This window comes from Sturnus vulgaris, chromosome 16 (genome assembly GCF_052056855.1).
Source record: "Sturnus vulgaris isolate bStuVul1 chromosome 16, bStuVul1.hap1, whole genome shotgun sequence".
In the NCBI taxonomy this organism is placed as follows: Eukaryota; Metazoa; Chordata; class Aves; order Passeriformes; family Sturnidae; genus Sturnus; species Sturnus vulgaris.
Genome location: NC_142258.1, coordinates 5,798,436 through 5,815,062, shown reverse-complemented (window position 1 = coordinate 5,815,062; position 16,627 = coordinate 5,798,436). Strand labels below are relative to the sequence as shown.

At 46.7% G+C, this 16,627-nt stretch overlaps 1 protein-coding gene across 7 annotated transcripts in view; it reads right to left on the bottom strand.

Moving 5' to 3' along the window:
* Positions 1 to 16,235, bottom strand: part of PDGFA (platelet derived growth factor subunit A) — a 36,517-nt gene extending 20,282 nt beyond the window's left edge. For 5 of the 7 annotated variants that reach the window (XR_015807204.1, XM_088174357.1, XM_088174358.1 and 2 more), the window contains exons 1-4: positions 15,760 to 16,200; positions 14,510 to 14,606; positions 7,152 to 7,256; positions 4,927 to 5,114 (exon numbers count right to left, since the gene is read on the bottom strand). Coding sequence is in view for 5 of the 7 variants with exons in the window: in XM_088174357.1 (XP_088030483.1) it covers positions 4,927 to 5,114; positions 7,152 to 7,256; positions 14,510 to 14,606; positions 15,760 to 15,822 (453 nt within the window). In the remaining 2 variants the exon portion in view is untranslated. Of the gene's footprint in view, positions 1 to 4,926; positions 5,115 to 7,151; positions 7,257 to 14,509; positions 14,607 to 15,759 lie in introns of all 7 variants that reach the window. The other 2 variants (XR_015807205.1, XM_014869804.2) reach the window with 2 other exon arrangements.
* Positions 16,236 to 16,627: the final 392 nt, after the last annotated feature.

The window sequence follows — 16,627 nt, the reverse complement described above, 5'->3', positions numbered from 1 at the left end:
AGAGACAAAGAAAGGGACCCAGCAATCACGGAACAGCTCTCAGATCTGCCATGCTTATTACAGCTGTTAGAATAAACCAGTCTCATTGAAAATTACACGCAACAAAAATAAACTGTAATCAAGCTTTTAAAAGCTTGTCCTTGTTTCGCTTGGTTTTACAAACTGAAAGATATATGCAGTTCTTGTGGCTGTTGGTATTAAATAACAGTTAAAAAACCAGAAACAGTAATACTTTGTAGAGGATCATAATTAATTTATGCAGCAATTTAAAGCTGGCTTTTATTATTGTAGTTAAAACACAATCCAGCACACGTTCCACTGCCCTACTTCACACTACTCAAGTTAAAGGAATGTCATTTTGTAGACGTTGCAAATACTGGAAGTGAAACAGCACAAACCAGATAGGCTGCTGTGTCTGTGTCACCTGTTAACACCTGCTGCCACACACAGTGTTGATCTACAACAATGTAGCCTGCAGGTCCCATTTTCAGAGAGTATAAACAGGGGTAGCTGTGCCAACACCATGGGATCTGGCCTTGTGTACAAATGGTTTTTTCTTCTTTGTATTTTTCTCCTTGGTGTTTATATTGTACAGTGTCTCAAGTGTATTACACAGAACTTTGAAGTGGTCAATCCTCAACAAATCAACAAGCTCCTTTTACTTGTCTCTAATGTAACAAAAATAAAAATCCTTAAACCCTCCAGATCCAGGAAATACCACTATATAAAAACTCTTTGAGAGCAAGACAGTGAAATAACTGATTAGCTTCTCAAATGGTATATAATCAGTGGTACCATACTTGCATCAGTGTAGATTCTAGGTCTACATCCTGCAATACAGTGTGGTGGCTAAGTAAAAATGAAAATAAAATCTGATAAAAATTAGTGGCCTAATGGAAAACATCACGGGAACTTTTTTTTAGGGATTCTCCAGGAGATATGGAATCAGGGATTAATAGCAGGGGAAAAAAACCAAGACTAAGCAGAAATGTTCAAAACACCTCCAGTACAAAACTAAAATTTATCACGGGCAGGAGCTCACAAGAGAAGTGTCAGCACAGATAGTTCCTCATAACCTCAGAACTCATGTGGCTGATGCCTAAATACTGGATGGAAACAAGCCCAAAAAGCAACTGAATGAGGATATTTCTTGGAATCATCTATTGCTTCCACATTAAAATAACTGCATGCTGATACAACGGAGGGAAAACTGTGAGGAGGACGTGAGTCAACAGGGACTCAAGGACTGGGGAGGCATCAGGAGCCTTCAGGGCCTGGCAAGTAACTGCTGCAGGGACAGGAGGACAGGAATGGCTGTGTGGGGTCTCTGTCCCCGAGCAGAGCAGAGCAGCCAGACCCTCTGCCAGGCTGGGAGGCTTCCCATGCTCCGAGAGCTCCTCGCTGCTCTTCCTCCTCTGCCGGGGTTTCCTTGGTTTCTCCCATTCCTAAACTGACCTTTGATACCTGGTCCTGCCTGCCAGTCCCACCGAGTGCTGGCTGCAATTGCAGTTAAACCACAGCTCATTCCAAGTGCTCCTTATCCCAGTGGCAGAAGAAGAAGGTTCTTAAACCTGCAAACATGACATACAGCCAGAACACACCCCATGTGTTCTGCAAGGCCTTTTCAGCCCACTCTGAGGCTGGGGAGCTCTGCTGAACAGCTCATCCTGAACTCCAGCATTTTCTTCCAACCTCTGAACAACTCCCCAGTGACAGCTGAGGAGCTGCTCCTGCATTCCCTCCTGTCCAGCTCCTTTTCTCTGCACCTCACCCACGTATTTTACTCTAAGAATATACCAGGTTAAGATTCCCCAGATCAGCTCAACAATGAATATGCAGAAATGGCTGAAGCTGGCAGGGCTTCTGCTCAAGGCCAACCTGAGGCAAAGCTGAGGTAGATGGAGTCATTTAGCTCTTGTTTCTTAATTTGCATTGCTGCAAACAATCATATTGTTCAACTTGGCTATTCAAAATTAGTAGCATAGCAGCATTTACTCCATAAAGCTAATTATTTTCTGCTTCTGTGACCAAACCCACCAAGAACAACACTGTGCTCAAAAAGCCTCTTGGGAAGACCCTTGTTCAGAACGCCCCAAATAAATTATGGTCTGGTGCTTGGTAAATACTTGAACTCACTGGACAGAAGCAACAAGATCTGCAGATGTTACTGAAATGCTTTTGCACACAGAGGAGAAAATCTCTCTGTAACAGACACCAACACCCCTAACTCCCCCATCCATGTCACCATTGCTCTGTAAGGAGAGAAATAGAATCCTTTCCTTCCCATCAAAGAGCAGCACTCAATCAGCCTCTCCATCTCAGTCCAAGTTCTGTGGGGCTGTGCAGGGGCAGTTTGCTGAACAGAGACGTCTTCAGAACCAGGAAGCTTTGCTCACTATCACCATGCAGGGCAAAAACACCTTTCCCTAATGAAACCCACCCCGTGAAAGGGAAATCTTACAACACCCATTTCAGGAAAGCTGTTCCACCAATCCCCCTGGCTTGGAGCCTCCCTACAGCTTCAATTCCACATTAATGGTATTTCACTGATGAGAGCTCAGTGAAGACATAGAAAGGGTATCCCCAAACCCTCCAGCATTTGAATCATGTCCCAGGAATGAAATGCCTGGACACAAGCACCTCCACTGCTCCTCCCACACTGCCCCAGCCATCTCTTAACCTTGACTACAGTGGTCCTTAGTGAGACAAAGAAAACACCCTTTGCTTTTGCCTGTTGGATGATGCAAACCCACTTGCTGACCTTTCTGGATGAACATTTTTCTAGTGTGAATGGGCCAGCTATGATCTCACTACCTTGTCAATGAGGAGGAAGCAGGGAAAGCCTTTTCAATGTTCCACCAAAAGAGAGCTTTTATGCAGTCTGACATCAGGGGAAAACACAAGCTGGCTTTCCAACTGCACTGCAGAGCAGCTGAGAAGGCTCTCCAAAACTGCTCCCACCTTTCCAGGGACCCTCTCTCTGAGCCAGCTACTTAATGGCATGAGCAGACATTCAGCTCTAAACTTAGGATTGGCAAAAGGCTCAGAAAACCATCAATTACATCAAAGCTACAAGGGGATCTGACTCTGGAGGGCATAAATATGGATTCTGTTCTAAGAGTTTGGTGTGACAGTGGGGTCAGCCTACAACCTTTACAATGAACATCCTGTTCCTGCTTGACCTCTTGTCCTTTTTTTCCCCTGCTACTTAATGACTGTTTGGAGCAGTCTTGGAGCTAGGAAAAAAAATGTCCTCCAAAGCTGGCTGACGTATATTGATATTGCTGGTGGCAATATATTTACACAGCCACAAAAAGCAGCTGCTCAGCTGAACCTACTTTTAGCTTGTGCCCTACTAAAATGAATGCAAATCTAAAAGCACTACAATGGGCTGAGAGACTAAAATCCCTCAACGTGGTTGTGTGCTGGGGAAGCAGCCCCAGCAGTGACATCCTGCAGAGCTGCTGCCAGGAGTTTGCAGCTCTTAGGGAACACTCAGAGTCCCAGTAGCAGGGGGACAGCCAAGACCCTCTCTCTCATCTGTCATCTGCCCCATCCCTCAGGGGTAGGAGAGAAGCACAAGGTTCACACCCAGGTACCCAGTATCACACACAGGTACCAACAGCAAGTTCATCACACACATCTCAGCTCTTTGCTGAGCACATCCAGCTGCTCTGTACATGTTTGCTGCTGCACAAAATCAACTGGAAGCTGCATCCAACCCAAAGGCAACAGCACTAAATATCACAACCCTGAGGCACTTTGCTGTTTAGCTCCTATTCAGAAAGGTTTACAATTGCAGTCCTTCAATCTCCCCAGTTTCTTCTCAAGTAATTATTGATCCAAATTTTGACCTCATTTTTAATTGTTTCTGCAAAGCAGATCCCCATTAAGGCAAGGCAGCAAGCAAGTTTAAAGTATGATTATTTTTGGGAACACTGAGGGAATCTTAGATGTTTCTCCAGCTTATTTGGATGCAAAAACATTTCTCAGATGTTCAGAACCAGAAAAGAAAAAGAAATTTTGCCCAGACACATGTCTGCATGTATGAAAAACAGTGTATGAAAAACAATGAAATTACTTAGGTGCCTTGTTTTTGTTCTAGGATGTACAGCACTAAATGAACAGCACTTTTCTAAAGAAATCCATTACAAGTGCAGCAATCAGTGTGTTCTGCTGAGCAATTTTACGTTCAAGAATGTGGTAGGGTTTATTTTAATTCTGCTCTTAGGAAATTCAGGGCAATGAGAACTCAGAATCTTCACAATATGAATGCTAAGTGTAAGTCTAATCTCCTACACACAGATGTAGATCAACAGTACTTGTTTAAATACTGATAAAAATTAGAACACAGTGAAGCCAGATGAACATAAATATTTCACGTAATATTTACTGGAAAGTTGCAATAGGGATTTTGTCTAATGAGTAAATACAGCATGAAGCTGTTGAGTCTTCTATCCCTGGGGTAAGATAATTTGAAACACATTTTTTCAGATCAAAAGTGTTATGTTGTCAGATATAAAAGCCCAATTTAGGCTGCATAATATTTAATTAAGAAAACAGCATTCCATACTGTGATTTATTTATTTTTTTAAGTCCAATGCCCCTTGAGTCATTTTATCTTCTTAACTTTAAGATCTGTACTGTGCGAGATCATGGGAAAGGCACAATCAACTTTATTTTCATTGCAAAAAAAAAGAAAAAAAAAAAAGAGAGAGAAAACCTAAAGGGAATCCTGTGAAAATCAAACCCAAACCCAAGATTTTCCAATGACCACGTAACTGGGAAAGGCCATCTGCTCACTCAAAGCGGAGAGGGGCGCTCTATCCAAGAGGGGATAGCGAAGATTTGGGTCACACGGGCACAGGGATAATGGGGTTTCCAGGCTGGAGAGGAGCCAGCTGGGGCCCCGCAGCCCCTGCTCACCTTGACACTCCTGTGGTGTATCCGGGAGGGCTGGCACTTGACGCTGCTGGTGTTGCAGCAGCCGGTGCAGCGCTTCACCTCCACGCAGGGCGGCCATATCAGGAAATTGGCCGAGGTGGGGTCGATCTGGCTCCGAGGTATCTCGTAGATCACCGTCCGTGTCTTGCACACCGCCGGGATGGCCTCCTCTGCGGGCACAGCACAGTCACACCCCAGCTCACAGCACCCCCATGGCCGAGCTACACGTGGCACCAGTGCTCCCAGCCCCACTGGTCACTGGCAAGGCAGTGCTGAGCGCTGTTTGCTTACAGCTGAGCTCTGCTGTTACCCTGGGGACAAGCCTGATTCGTTCCCAAAGCCCAGCCCTAAAATGAGGGTTTCCAGTATCCTGGCTCCCGACACAGATTGGAGCACATACCATGAGATAAGAGAATTCTGGCTCTGGAAGTGACAGCAAGCCAGGAGCTCCTCCACATTTGATGACCCCCTAGTAGAGCCTCAGAGTGGCTGTGCAACAGCAGCTGCTGTTTTCCAGCACTGGGGTCATCACTGCACACAAATACCATCACACAAACATGCAACACCTGTCAAACACCACCTCAAAAGTTAAATTGAGGATTATTTGTATCATACCCAATTTGCACACCTGGGAAACAACCTGCACCAGCTTGAAACTCTCAAGACTTGGGTTTCTACTTCCAGAACTTTAATATCCCCACATCAGGGAGTCTGGTTCATCCACCATTCCAAAGGGCAATTGCCATTTTTTCTGAAGTCATCAAAGCTTTGTACATGGTGGGTTTTATTTAATTTGTTATTTCCTGAATGATACAAAACCACCAGAGCAGCATGACCGAAAAACCTGCAGTTAAACCAATATCCTGGTGGGCTCAGGTAAGTGAGCTTGTTTAGGATTATAAAGAGTTGCTCTGTACTACTGTGTGATGCTGCCATGATCCAAACCATTTATCATCATCAACCTAGGGACTGCTTAAGAAGTCAGCTGATATTTCAAAACAGTCCAGAAAAAAACAGCAATTTCAGGGACAAGTTGTTTGCTGATAAGTTCTCCACAGACATCTGGGATTTTTTTTTTTTTTGCCTTGCAGTGGAAGCTTGTGATAGCTTTGGGTTAAATGTGTCAGGGAACTGGAACACTGCCTGCACTTCTTCACTTAGTTCTTAAGTACAAGAAGCTCATGCCTAGCATGTGCCTGCAACACAGAAATCTAGGCTTAGTTTCGAAAGAGATGCATTTCAATAGACTAAATAAGTGAAAATTCTTACTCTCAGCCCCCAGTGCCATGAACTCAAGAAAATTAACAGATGCAATACTGCAAGATAGCTGGCAACTCCTACAAGTTATTGAGCACACCCAGTTCCCAGTGCCTGTGGTGGGGAGGCATCCAGCACCTTGCAGGGTGAGGTGCCAACGTCGCCGGCTGCCTCAGAACCGCTGCTCTCCCGAGGCAGCCAAGGCACCGGGTGCCTGCCAATTCACACTGCAAATCCCTGCTGACAGCAAGCTGGGCTATCTCTGCCTACCACCACGCTGAATTACCCACCACAGGTAACATCGTGGATGTTTTCCACACTCCAGTGGAACGGTGGGACACTCACACCTAATTAGATGAACAAGCACTGCACGTAAATCCTATTCGTGCATCCCTTTTTTAAATTTATATTTGGGATTTGTTGGATCACCATTGTTATTAATCAGGATAAAATCCCCTGTAAACAGGCCTGGTACCCTACGCAGTGATGAAAATCAATGCCCTGGAGTTCCCATCAATGGCTTTTAATTTTGGGGATAAACTGTATTTTTCTTGTGAATAAAGAGTCAAGCTGTTTCCTTTTGTGGAGCTTCTGTACTGAAAACTCTACCAACTGTTGATGTTTTTTAAAGCACACTGCTGTAGTTGTTCCCCACACTATGAATTATACATTGAATATCACAGCATTTTCTAACCAAGGTCTAGCTTTCCAACATGCTGCAACAAGAAAGTGAATGTAAAGAATTTGTGCATGTCTGTCTCCTATGGACATCCTCCAGAACACAGCTTCTCAGGCAACGGCTCGTTTTGTGCAAAAAGAAAGGCAGAAGCTAGAAATGGTCCTTTTTTTCCTTTGTGCATGTCACATTTTTCCACTGAAATGTCCTGCTTGGCTGACCAAAAGCACCCCCTCTGCTTTCACTCCCAAAGTACAAATAGCTTGTTTCTTACCAATGCTTCTTTTTCTGCGAATGGGCACAGGACGGTTCTCTTGCACATGTTTAGCAGAATGAACACTGTAAGATCTCAAGTTTGTTTCTGAAACATCATCATATCCTAGAAGAGGAAACAAAATGTTAAACCTCAGGTATGTTACTTGCACCAGTATTGCTACAGTGCTGTTCCACAGGTACAAATCTGTGCTGTTCATAGGCACAAGACCAAATCCTGCTACAATTAGTCTAATGTAACCCCTGGCAATGCAATTGCAAGGGCATAAGGCAGGGACAAAAGACACAGACATTGAATGTCATGTATAAGCATGCACAATTTAATTCCAATATCCATTTTACTGAAAGCCCCTAGAAACAGTGCACACACTGTGGCAGACAACCATGTCTAAAGTAAAACAGTTGCATTTTTATGTGAAAGGCATAATATGGTTTTTCTTACTGGAAAGGTGTAGAAATAGGAACAGTAAGCTTGCATGTGAAATGTTTCTTACAAACATTTTGAAGTTCTGGTATGAGGCAACAGTAGACAATATGGTATTAGACCCAACAGCAACAATGCTGCCTCTGTAAATTTTCTGTTGCTTGGTTTTCAGGGCAGTACTAGGACAGAATCAAAAGCAAAAAGTAACTAGCATGGGTTTCCTTTTAGCCTCTCTGTTGCAGAACAAATCCCCTGTGAAGTATCCTAACCTTTGGAGGGGCATCTGAAGCTACTGCAAACTCTGGGACTGCATCCAGGCTTGTCTTGTTCCCTAAATAAGCCTACCACATGGGTTAAAGGGCCATGAGAAAAAGCAAAGATGGAAAACTTGGCATTTCATTTATCATAAAAAACAACAAAATAACTGCTCCAACTATTTGGGTTTGTTAAGTGAAGCAGTTCAGGTCGTGTCCCATGCCGTGGGGTCTGAAAACCACAAGCACAATCTGCAAATAGGGGATCAGGAAGAAGGAACCAAACAGAGAACTGCACACAGACCCCAGGACACCCAAACTAAGGGGTTTAGCACCACTCTGCTGCTTGGAGTGTCCTCTGGAACATCATTGCAGAGTTTCAAGGTTTGACTGCAGACTCCTAAGAAAACTGTGACGTGCTCTAAAAAAATGCAAAAGGGTATTATACAGTACTCAATTACCCTCTCTGCAAGCTACAACACCCTACACTCCCATCTTTTGCACTGTCACACTCCCTGCTTCCAGTTTGTTCTGTACACACAGCTGTCTGTCTCTGGAACTGGTTTTAATCTCAGTTTTATTAGTAACACACATCATAAGGCTCTGTTCCACAAAACAACCAACTCCTTTTCTCCTCCCTCCAAGAAATTGTGCCCTAAGGAACATGCAGCTTATGAAATCACCTGTACAGCCAGGTGAGACATGAAGATAGCAGGATCTTCAGCACCTTAGAAAGAGTTCTGCATCTCAGAGTTTATCATTATTTCTTGGAAAATACTACTGTAAGTAGCTAAGAGAAGATAAAATCAGAGGTCCAAGAGGTCGTGCCAGGATCACCCACTGGTCCTGTCTATTTTCCTTATCAGCTGAACAGATCCTCGTATGAAATTAGTCATTGTGAAATCCACAGTCTCAATTTATCCAAGTAAATTGGCTCCAAGCTCCTATGTATGGTACTCGTTTCCCATAGATTTCAATGGGAAATTTTGGAACCAGACTAATTAGCTGGTATTGGGCCTTATTTGCAGTCCCAGTCCTGTCATGTAACACAGCAATGACTAAAGGGTTTTATTTCTGCTTTTATTGCACCCCATACTCCAGAAAACTCATCAGTGGTATAAATAAAATGGCTTGCCAGAGATCCCACAGGAAGTTTGCAACTGAGCTGGGGAGTGGAGCCAGGTCTCCCACATCCCATTCCAATGGCACCAGGCCATCCACCTGATCCCAAATGGCGTTATGCAAAATGAGGATCAGTTCTGATGTGCCTCCAGCTCTCTTCTGTTTCCTAGCACTCAGCCACCCAACACCTTAATACCGACCTCCTTTTTGGCAGCTTCAAGTTGTCACAACCTCTCCCTCAATTTGAGGCAATGAAGTGATACTCGACAGCAGCGTGAATTCTGCTCAGCCCGAGATCCAAGCTAGGCTCAGAGCAAGAAGCATGTCCGTGCACAAGCAAACAATGTTTATAAGGAGATTAGACACAAAAGTAATGCCTCTAATCCCAACTGCTTGGTGGGCACAGGCATCAGGCTGGAAAGGGAAGCTGGCAGGGCTGCCAGCACTACGGCAGGGCTGGGCCACAGCTCCTAATCCCACACTCAGCAATGCTGGCACAGCTCCCTGCTAGCATGAAGGATCCCTCACTGCCTCCTGTAAAGAAGCTGGTAAGAGCCAAAGGACTGGTATGATCAGCTAACCAGGATGTTAAGTCATGTGCTTACACAGAAGTGCTCGACTCAGCTGCCATTAGCCATTTTCCATCACCACGTTTATAAAGCAAAATGACACCTCAAGGAGATGTGTTGTTTATAAGATGATTTCTAAGGTGAAGAGCATGTATAGCAGGTCCTAAGTTCATGTCTCTCTGTGAGGGTTACAAGAGATCTATCTACACAGCTAGCTCAGCAGAACAAGTTCCAGTCAAACCTCAATGCGTTATCTAACACAAATTGTATTATTTCTATCATCACATCATCCAAGTTTGGTTTAATAAACAGAATCATGGGGCATGGCTGGAGCCAGAAGACACTACAATGCTAAAGGCACTTAAGTGTCCCCCGATTCCCACAGGCATTTGGAAGGAATTCCATTTCCCAGTGAAGTCAATGGGAAAATCAATGCACTTCAAGCAATGTTTAAGTCAACTGGAGTCTTGCCCAAGCAGGAGTGAAAAATCACCAAGTCAGCTTTCAAACTCACACTTGGCTCTGAAAGCATGGCCAGAAGACCTCCTTTTATTTCATTAAAACCACCATGCTACAAAGAGCACTCTCTAGTTTGACTTTAAGGAAGGGTGATACTTAATGTGTATCAGTTTTTCCTCCAATGTACTGATTTCCTTGCAGGGTGAGGATAAGCTCTTAGCAAAGGAAATGCGAGTTTATGGGTGCTTAGCACCTCACAAAATGAGGTTTAGAGCAGAAAGCCTAGAAATGGGTGGTTCTTAGTTTAGAACTCAAACACTGCTCGTCACCAAGTGAAGATGGAGGATGCTGCACAGAGCCAGATTAGTGCAGCTTTCTTTTAACGATTTAATAATAAAAAAATGTTTTCATGGCAGCCAATCAAGAAATTTCTCTGTAATCTTTTATGTACTGACAACATATCAATGATGGGCATAAAAACTCTTGCAATTAGCCTTGGTCAATCCATTAGTGTAGCTGAAATTGTTCTTTTTTGTCAGATTGGCAATTTTCCACTGGGTCATGGAATATAAATCACAGAGTTCCTGTGACATTCTGCCAATACATGATTACTCTTCTCACTCAAGAAGCATGTGGAAAGCATCCTAAGTTTACTGCTATTTTCTATTTATCAATTTATATGCATTTCCATCTTCTTACCAAACTATTTTATGTGAGGTACAACTCCCAACACATGCAGTCTAAATGCAAATCCTTCTAGATTTCACTTTGATGTGCATCCAGAAAGTACAGATCCAAGACTTCTAGTACCAACAGCAGCAGTTTAGGAAATTCTTATAATCTCATTTTTTTCAGGAATTCAATGTAAGGTACAATAAAATGAAATGGTCTGTCTTACAAATCAGTCCTAGAGCCAGAAAGCCCACGGCAACATCAGTCTGTTTTTTTGATCTTCTTTTTGGCTGATATAAAATTTGCCCTTCTGACATTTCAACTGCAGAGATAGATGTCATTAAGTTTTCAACTTTGATCTGTTAAAGGAAATATAAGTAGCAGCTCGCTTGTTTAGGTTTTCTTTTTTTCCTTTACCTAGGTGTGATCGACCAACTGTAAAGGAGGAGGAGTATACCCTCATCTGTCTCAGGAAAAACAGAGGCCACACATGGAAGATGCCTCTCATGATGTGTAAGAAGTGCAAGGGAAGCCAAAACATTGGACTGCAACGTCCTTCCTTCATTGAGCACCACACCACAACCTGCAAAGTCAACAGCAGATTTTCCAAAAGATTGAGCTCTGCAGCAGCCTAACACTTTTTCCATGGAAGAACACAGTTAATTTAGAACGTTTCTCCACTTAACAAAAGCTGCTCTGCTAGTTCTTAATCACAGGCTGTTAAATTCACATGGCCTAAGGTGACCCTGGTGGATGCCCTTAACCCGTGCAAAGAGGCACACTCAGCCCTGCCTTTCCCCATGCAGGCAGATGACTTGGGGAAAATCTGTTCCCAGCAGGAGGCAAACATAATAGGTGATGAAATGAACTCTACCTCCCACAGGACAGATGGGAGAGGTGAAGCACGAGGAGAAAAACCACGCTGCTGAGCCAGAGAGAACTTCACAAGCAGAGCAGAGGAAATGCCCCCGTTTTGGGGATTTAGTCTGCTCGTAGTAAAACTGTACTCTGCACACTAGAGCTGCCTACTTCCTGGGACTGTGCATGCTTTCTCCTTTAAACAGGGTCAGACTCTGCTCTCCGTCGTGCCAAGGCAATTCTGTCACTGCCTCCAGATTCCAATCGCAGCAAATTGATACAAGACCCTATTTCCTGATAGAAACAGAGAATTTTCACGCTGCCTTTACCCTCCGAGTCGGACATACAGCACTGGGCTCTGACAAACTGGCCTGGATTTTCTTTTTTGAATACAATGATAAGCTCCATGTTGGGTAGTGTTTTTCTTTAAGTAATATGCCAGATGGTCTGGGGGTGTGGTTTCTAATTTTATGAAGGGGTTATCAGTCATCTCTGCGCTACAATATAGAGACCAAATCTGTCAGAATAGAAGAAAAACCTGCCCACTCTGACTTACAAAACTTACTTTTCCAATTAAAAATATACGTTTTGCATTGCAGGAGAGAAAATGACTGTTCTTCCTTCGTTTTCCACAGATTCCGCCTTGTTACTCAGGAATATCAGACATTTTCTTCATGCATGCCTGATCCTGCAAACTCTTAGCCTACAAGATCATTCTTAATTCTCAAGTCCACCCACTGAGTTTAAACAGGGCTACTCACATGCAGAAGGACTGGCAATACCATGCACTATAACAAGGCAGAGAACAGTCACTGGAGTGATTTTGTTCTGAGCCTCAGCTGAAAATGAGTACATGCTATAAAAGTGAAATATACCTACTGTACAAGCCCTCACTGAACTGGCTGTTCCCTAAAGGCAACTGCAGCCCTAAGGAAATATATTTCAGAAATATCATCTTACCAGGGACAACGAGAAAACATTTGATTTGCTAATTCAAGCTAATACTAAATATAGTAAACAGGCCCGATCCTGTTTACTGAGGAAAGCACGGCAATTTCAATACTCGATTAGTCACCCTGATAAGCCTTTAGTAAGAATTACTCATGACAGTAAAGCCTGCAGGACTGTGCCCAGGAAAAGCAAATGTGGGTAGTAAAGACGGGTTACTCCATGAAAACCCAACCATGCCTGAGTAGCTCAGAGCACAGCTTAGCACACAGGCAAAAGCAGCACTCACATAAGCAAGAACCGGGTGAAAGGCTGAATATTTTGGTTTTATTTTTTAATATTGTTTGAGTTCATGTCTTAAGGAATTACTGTTTCACAGTGAGATAGTAAAATATTTATGTCTCTTGTTTCTCTAATGCTTTCTAAACTGACAAATTGCAAAAAAAACAGCAAAATGAAATGGGTAAACTTCTGGCTGACCTTTTCCATTTTCGGTCTTGCATCCTCCAGTTAATATTTGCCACGAGGTAAATAATTATTTTCTGAAATAAATTTCTCTGCTACATCTACCCATTTATTCAGTTCCTGCCATTGCCCCACTTGTCTGCCTGATTCTCTTGCAATGGAGCCACGTGAACTTTTGCTCTCTTTCTAAGTGGTATTTAAAAATGAAGCATGTGCTTGCTACGCTGAGGTATTTGAAAAAATAATGTATTCTGGTAGCTACAGAACCCTGACTCAAAGGCAGGAGCAGCACGCACTATTTTAAAATGCTAGCGCTCAGATCCAGCCCTTCTGCAACAGCAGCCAACTCTACCAAGTTCACAGGGAAGAAAAAAATTTAGCAGTAGTGCACTTGTCTGGTCCAAAACAGCCTTCAGTGGGGAAATATGAACTGCATATGCCTTCCCTGTTGTGAAAGTTTCTTTAATTGTGGTGATAAACAACAATGATGAAGCACTGCTCTCCAAAAATATTAAACTGATGCCAACCTGGTAATTAGTAATTAGCCTCTATGGTAAAGTGTTGTGCAAGACAGAAATACTCCCCTTTTCAGTGTAATGGGAAAACGTTTGCTCCCTAATCACATGAAAATTGAAAGCTATGACTGTAAAATACGTTCCTAGTGCATTCCTGCTCGTTAATAGAGCACTGTACAAAAAGCAGTGAGTTAAACTCTAGAAGGATCCTGCAACTCTGAATGAAGGTGATTGAACCTGGCACAGACTTTACAAAAATACACAGCATATGGTTTAAAAGGAGATGGCCCAGTACCAATGCAAGCAAGAACTCATTCATTTTTCTCCATGTTTGTGCTTCAGCAAGATGCAGGCTTCCCCTGGGCACATCAAAGGTGCCGGGTTTATTCTCTCTCAACTGAGGGAAGAAATCACCAGGAACAAAGTGCATCAAGCGAAACCAAATGATAAGGAGCCCAGCAATACCATGCTTCTAGATGTGATTTACTGCTGCAACGATCTGTTAAACTGCACGTTCTCACTACACCCATTTGCATGCCTAATGATGCAGAAAATAACCCTGCACTATTTTCTTTTGGAAAAAAAAAAAAAAAGTGTATTTTTGAGGGTAAGCTTCATATGCAGGTTTCTGTTTAAAATCAGCGCGGACTGTTTATTTTCCTTTTAATAAAGCCCAGCGCTTGAAGAGACATTACTTCATTCATAAATATTGTTTCAAATATTTTAAATACCTCTAGGACAGTAGTTTAAAGATAACAGAGCAATGCAAGACCAACAACAAACCTTATGGCAATTCTTCTCCGCTGCGAGACGGAGAGAGCTCTGAAAATACGGGGGGTCACAAGGTCCCTCTCCACCCTGAACCCCACGAAGTTTTAACTCCCGATCGGCCCCTTGGCCGCCGCCTCCCCGTGACACGCATCCCGGGGCGGCCCGGCTCTCGGGGCCGCTCCCCGCACGGGTGTCTCGGGCGAGGCGCGGAGCGGCGTGCGGGGAGCGCGGGGCGTGCGGGGCCTCCCCCCGGGGCGGCGGCGGCCGACGGCGCGGAAGGAAGGAGGACGGGACTAATTTACCTACGGAGTCAATCTCCAGGAGGCGCTGCAAGTCGCGGATGCTGTGGATCTCGCTGTGCGCCAGCCGCTCGATGAGCTCCTGCGGGATCTCGGCCTCCTTCAAAGACACACACACACCGCGGGTCACCGCGCAGTCCCGCCAGGCGCGCCCGCAGCGCCGGGCATGCGGCGCGCCGCTCCTCCGGGCTTGCCGGGGAGGGTGCGGGGTGTTTGCGGGACGTGTGGGGATGAAGCAGGGGGAAAGTACACGCACACACCCCACCACAGCGCTCCGCGGGGCGCCGGAGCGCTCCCGCCGCCCCCGCCTGCGCGCCCGCGGGGGCTGCGCGCCGCCCGCCCGACTGCGCCACGGCTCAGCGGGGCGGCAGCTCCGCACGGCCCCGCCTGGCAGCGTGTGCCCGGCAGCGCCGAGCCCCGAGCCCCGCTCGGCGGCAGGAGCCCACCCCGGGCAGCGGCTGACCAAGTTCGCCCCGGCGGACGCCAAGTCCCCCGCGGGCTCGGGCTCCCCCGAGCCGGGCAGGAGGAGGACGAGGAGAACCGCGTCCCACGGGGCGCCGCCATCCTACCAGCGCCCACGTCGCGGCTCCCAGTGCCAAGCAGACCGGGTCCCGGGAAAAGTTACAGCCGCTGTGCAGCGCCGAGCACCGCGCTCGCCCCGACCGGGGCCACCTGTAGCAAGCCCGGGACGCGGCTCCGCGCCCCCTCCGTCCCCTGCGGGCAAACGGGCGGGAGAGCTCCTGACTGCTCGGGGGGATCTTCACAAACCGGGGACGGGCGTTTTGGGGCGCGGGGGATTCACCCAAGTTCTGCCCGCGGCACTAGCGGTGCCCGCGGCCGCCGTGTGCAGCGCTGGGCGCCGCGGGGGCGGCCCGGCTCCGCACACCCTCGGCTTCCGCACAGCCGCAGCCCGCTGGCACCCGCGGGGCGTGGATATTTTATCATGTATTTATTATATATATAATAGATATTATATACATATTAATTCTTAAGGGCAGCCAGCAGCCCGGGCGCGGAATGCACGGTCATTCCCCTTCTCTTCTGCCATGCATGAAATGGCAACTTGCTCCCAGGCTCGGCCCCGCAGGGCCCGGGGCAGGGCAGCGCTCCCGGCGGGGCCGGGGCGCAGGGATGCCCGCGGAGCCCAGGTGAGCAGCCCGCTCCCTCCCCGGTGCCCTCCGCCGCGGCTCGCCCCGACCCCCGGCTGCGGCGTGCCCCGGGGACGGGCAGCGCAGGAAGCCGCTCTCACCTACCTCGGAGAAGGTAAAGGACAGGTATCCAAAACCTATCAGCAAAACGCAAGCCCAGGTCCTCATCGCGGTCTAGTGCACTTTAGACACGGAGGGAAGGCAACGCTGATGGAGAGGGGCTGCAGGCCGGCTCCTGCCGCGCAGGAATTCAGTACCATCCCTCAGGGGAAAGGCAGCGGGGTGGCTCGGGGGTCCTCCGCATCCAGGGTGGGTCGGGGCTGCCCGGGGCGGCGGTGGCTCAATGACGGCGCGGCCGCTGTTTGTACGTTCCCCTCGCTACGGGAGCGTGGCTGCTCTCCCTTCTGCCGCTCTCGCTCGCTTCTCTTGGCTCTTAGGACTAGACCAGCCGGTACTTCTGCATATTTGCTTAGATCAGACCAAAGTGAAACCCAAGGAGTCGATCCGGAGCGCAGCCGAAACGCCCATCACCTGTCTGGGGCGGCTGCCCCCCTCGCGCGGGCGGCGCTGGGGCCGCCTCCCCCCGCCGCGGCCGCCGCTCCGCGCCGCGCCGGGACCGCGGGGCTGCGCTCTCCGCCGAGGGCCGGCCCCCCCCGCCGTGCCTGCCCTCCACCCGGCCCCTCCTCGGAGAGGGGAAAAATCAAAAATCTTTATTGATACGGAGCGAAATGTTTCTCTTGCCGAGAACGGTCCCGCTTCCCTCCCCGGCTTGGGGCGAGGTCAAAAATAATAATTAATTAGGAATAATAGCAGGGACAAATCGGAGCAGTATTGCAGGATCTCGCGGGCTGCCTTGGTGCAGTTCCTGCTCCACTTTGCACGGGAGAAAAAGACAGGAGGAGGAGGAGGAAGGAGGGGGGGAAAAAAAAAAATATATATATATATATATATATGCAAGAAGGTTTAAATCCCA